The sequence below is a fragment of the Passer montanus genome, unplaced genomic scaffold (assembly GCF_014805655.1).
Source record: "Passer montanus isolate IOZ18808 unplaced genomic scaffold, ASM1480565v1 scaffold43, whole genome shotgun sequence".
NCBI lineage: Eukaryota > Metazoa > Chordata > Aves > Passeriformes > Passeridae > Passer > Passer montanus.
The window spans coordinates 7,322,449-7,326,711 of NW_024369151.1; the positions used below are offsets into that span (position 1 = coordinate 7,322,449).

A 4,263-nucleotide genomic window follows, 5' to 3' on the forward strand; every position below is an offset into this window, starting at 1 on the left:
GCTGAAAAAGCTCCCAAGAGAGAGGCAAGCATCCAAAAGAGCTGGTAATACATCAGAGAGGAAAAATAACAGACATGTTGCATTCCCAAATCTCTCTGAGTGTGGGAAGTACACTCTGATCAGGATGGTGGCCATGTGGAAAATAGAAAAGATACCTGAGGAGATTGCTCTCCAGCCCAAACAAGCAGCACCTGCAGGGCTCTCACAGGACCATGCCTATCAGCCAGGGACTGGCTACTGAAGGACAAGGTTGTGGAGGCTGCCCTCCTTCAGCTCTGAGCCAAGCCTGGCCCATGATATTGGCACACACCTGACTTGTGGCTTTATAAACACAGCCCTCCAGCTGGGACTGTCCCCTCAGAGCTGCCCTCACCATGGCTCGCTGGCACATCCTGGCCTTGGCCCTGTGCTCCTACCTCGGGGTAGCCTGGGCTGCCACCGTAAGTACAAAGGCTGGCTTTGCACCCTAAACATGAAGGTTTTCTCCTCCTGCCGTTTGTCTTTGGGACTGTGGGGGAATTGCTGCTGCCTCTCTGCTCCCAAGGGCACCTGCAGGACACCTGCACAGACACAGCTCCAGTGGCACTGTGGGCTGTCCACGAGGCACCGAGGGCAGGGATGGGGAGGGTGGGATGGGAATGGGTGGCAATGTGGGAAGCCAGAGTTATGAAGGCCATGGTCTCCTCAAGAGTTTGTACCCAAACCCCTCTTGTTTGTGCTTTGCCCCCCAGACACTGTCCCCAAAGAACAAGGGCCTGTTCAAGAGAGCCATCAGCCAGAGCGGTGTTGGGCTCTGCAGCTGGGCCATCCAGAGGGACCCGCTCGTCTGGGCCAAAAAGGTAACGTGCAAAGTCATGTCTGAAGGACTATTAAATGAAAGAAACCAATTCCATAGAGGAGAGCAGGGCTAGGAAGAGATTGGGCAGGAGCTGTGCCTAACAGCACTGTGGAAAGTTGCTGCTTTGAGATTAAAATGAGATTAAAACTAACTCACATATTTGACTGCATAAAAACAACTCCTGGCTTTGGAAGTAATGCTAGGATCTTTCAACTCTCTCTTCCGCCACAGCTTGGAGAAAAGGTGGGCTGCCCAACAGACAACACCACCGTCTTGGCCAACTGCCTCCGTATCTCTGACCCCAAAGCCTTGACCTTGGCCTACCACCAGCAGCTCACCCACCTGTCCAGTAAGTGCCCTGGCCTGTGTTCCAGTCCATCAGCCCTCCTGGGCTCTCCAAATCTCCTGCAGGACATTGGGTCAACTGCCAGGAGTGTTGAGGTGTTGCTTGTATCCTCCAGAAAAGAGGCTTTAATGAGAGCTCTTGCAGTCACCTTTCTGTGGGCAGATGCACACTGCACCTGATGAACACTGCCCATCTCAGCCTTTTCTTCGACCCACACTTGTATCTCGCAGTGCCCATGGTGCACACTGTCGCCCTCTCTCCAGTTGTGGATGGGGATTTCCTCCCAGACGTGCCAGAGAAGCTCTTTGCCAACGCTGCCGACATCGACTACCTGGCCGGGGTCAATAACATGGATGGGCACATGTTCGCCGGCGTGGATTTACCCGCCATCAACCGCCCGCTGGTGAAGGTCACTGCGTGAGTGAGATGCCCTCAGAACCCTCAGAGGAGACATCTGCTCTTCAGTGTAGCTCCCAAACCCCACGGAGTCAGACCTGAGTGGACAGGGCACAACCTTCCACGCAGGATGTCACTCCAAGCCTGGGTGCCCAGGCCTTGTGTTGCCGAGTCCAGAGCCTTCAAGAGAAAGGACCAGGCAAGACCTGGTCCTACCTGAAGCTGCTGGTCAGTAATTAATGAATATCATTTGTCTTTTCAGTGACCAGGTGTACAATTTGGTCAAAGGCCTCACCGTGGACAGGGGCGAGGCTGGAGCCAACGCCACCTACAACATCTACACACAGAGCTGGGGTGACAAACCTGAGCAGGAGCTCGTGAAGAAGACAGTGGTGGATCTGATCACTGACTACATCTTCCTGATTCCAACACAGGTGGCACTGGACCTGCACCTGCAGAATGCCAAGTGAGCAGCTCAGCCCTGGGTTGTTGCATATGTAGGAGGGTTAGGTTGAGAATTGGAAATGGAAGTTAAAATTGGCCTTAGGATGTTTTCTCTTGAAACCACCCCATGTGAGATGATGCATGTGAGCATCTTCCAATTCTGAACCCGTGGCCCTGACGCTATTTGGAGTGTTGGTTGGGATTTGCAGCCCTTTTTCTGCTTTCTCCCTGCTCAAAGCCAGTCTCTTTGATTTCCCAGGAGTGGCAAGACCTACAGCTACTTGTTCTCGGAGCCGTCCCGCATGCCCATCTACCCCCGCTGGGTTGGGGCAGACCATGCTGATGACCTGCAGTACGTGTTTGGGAAGCCCTTTGCCACGCCCCTGGGCTACTGGCCTAAGTACAGGACTCTCTCAAAGGCCATGATCGCTTACTGGACCAATTTTGCTAGAACTGGGTGAGTGATCTGTGATTTGATACAGCATTTCAGGCTGCTGCCTTTGCCCAGTAAATTTTCAGGATCATTCCCAGAAGTTCTCTGTCTTTGTGTTGTGAGCAGGGCTCTGTGTCTCACAGGGCTGGAGATTGCTCTGGCTTCTCCTCATCCATGGCACACTTGGGGAAGGCAGAGGCATTTTCATGACTTATGATCTCTGCTTCCACTTGATGAGTTTTACTCCTGAATCCTTGTGTTCAGGCAGGACATAAGTCCCTGTGTGAAGCTGGGATGATGCCAGTGGGGATGGAGGGAGGAGACTGCAGGTCATCCACTCATTTCTGCCAGGCAGAATTCCTATTGCTTCTCCCAGTGTCGAACACTCTGCATGGTCATGCATTAAACTGCATTCCCAAGCTGCCCTGATAAAACTGAGCTTCTGTGTCTCCTTTTTCCCCAGCGATCCCAACAAAGGGCATTCAGACGTGCCCGTTTCCTGGCCAGCCTACACCAACAATGGCAAGTACTACCTGGATATCAACCACAAGATAACCAAGAACTCTGTGAAGCAGGACCTGAGGTCCCGCTTTGTGACCTTCTGGAACTCGGTCTACCTGAAGCTGCCGCAGGTTGCCGACATCTCCCAGTCGGAGTTAATGTTCTGAACCTTTAAAGACTGTGCATTAAAGGCTTGTAGCTGAGTGACTCTGGTTCTTATTTTGTTTGCCATGACAGGATTTTCTTGCAAACATTAAGGTCAGGCAGGAAAGGGCATCCATTTTGTGGGCATCCATTGTGTGTTCCCATGGCTGTGACACCCCACTGTCCCAGGGAAGCTCTGGCAGCTGGGGTCCAGGCTCTCCCTGCTCAGCCAGCTGTTGGCCCTGGTGTTGTTTCTCCTCCTTGCCCCTGTGAGCCCAGGCAGGACAGCCCCAATCCTGACCTGTCCTCTGGATTTCCCTGTGCCACCAACAAGGCTCCTGCTACTGCCAACCAGATCATAGAGAGCTACAGCTGCAACAGGTGAATGCAAACCTGTGCTGATCTGCTGCTTATCGTGCACTGACATTGCTCAGGAGCTGATGGGGCAGAATAAATCCATGGGGGTGGTGATTCCCCACTGGTTTTGGGACAGCGGTTGGGCTGGACTGGGCTGAGGAGCTGCAGCTCTGAGCAGGGCAGGACAAGGAGCACAACTTGCCACAAACCTTGTCCACCACATGTCCTCATCCACACACCACACACTGGACGTGGTCTGTCCATGCCCTTGTACCCTGTGGGGAGAGCAGGGGGGCCCAGCCATGCTGGAGCTGCCCCCCAGGCCTGGCTGGTGTGGAGAACCCAGGGCTGGTGTGGGACATCGGGGCTGCGGATGCTGGGAGGAGAGCACGGGGTGTCACAGGGAATGGGACCTGTGTGTGTGTTGAGGTTCTCCATGCAGAGAGGTCAGAGGATGGGGAGCCCACCCCTGGGGAGAGCCAGGGAGCCCCTGCAGTAGAACCATCCTCCTGCCTGCTGCCAGAGGAGCAGGGCCAAGGGTGGGGTTTCCAAGGATCAATGCCATGTGTTCCTGTGCTCTCCTGGCCTCAGCTGGCTTTGCCAGAAGAACAATCTGGAAGATCTCCCATCCAACTTCTGAATGCCTTTGGTTTGGGGTCTTATTTTCTTCTTCTCTTTTAGTCTGTTTTTCTCAAGCTAAAGATGTTCTTGGCTGCTTTCACCTACTAATCATGGCCAAGAAAAATCTCTTTGTGTCCTGAAGGGTCTGAGAGTCTGTGTCTAAATGTTCTCAAGATACTCAAG

At 53.4% G+C, this 4,263-nt stretch overlaps 1 protein-coding gene across 1 annotated transcript; it reads left to right on the plus strand.

Moving 5' to 3' along the window:
- The first annotated feature begins 374 nt into the window (after nucleotides 1–374).
- On the plus strand, nucleotides 375–3,143 carry LOC120507539 (bile salt-activated lipase-like). Its single transcript, XM_039720349.1, has 7 exons — nucleotides 375–440; nucleotides 690–839; nucleotides 1,070–1,187; nucleotides 1,415–1,601; nucleotides 1,843–2,046; nucleotides 2,284–2,481; nucleotides 2,921–3,143. Exons 1-7 carry the CDS (start codon nucleotides 375–377, stop codon nucleotides 3,123–3,125), a joined length of 1,128 nt encoding a protein of 375 aa, XP_039576283.1. The 3' UTR covers nucleotides 3,126–3,143.
- The last annotated feature ends 1,120 nt before the right edge of the window (nucleotides 3,144–4,263 follow it).

Coding starts and splice junctions, on each gene's coding strand:
- LOC120507539 (XM_039720349.1), top strand. CDS start 375: ATGGCTCGCTGGCACATCCTGGCCTTGGCCCTGTGCTCCTACCTCGGG. Junction 840..1,069: donor CGCTCGTCTGGGCCAAAAAG/GTAACGTGCAAA, acceptor CTTCCGCCACAG/CTTGGAGAAAAGGTGGGCTG. Junction 2,047..2,283: donor CTGCACCTGCAGAATGCCAA/GTGAGCAGCTCA, acceptor TTGATTTCCCAG/GAGTGGCAAGACCTACAGCT.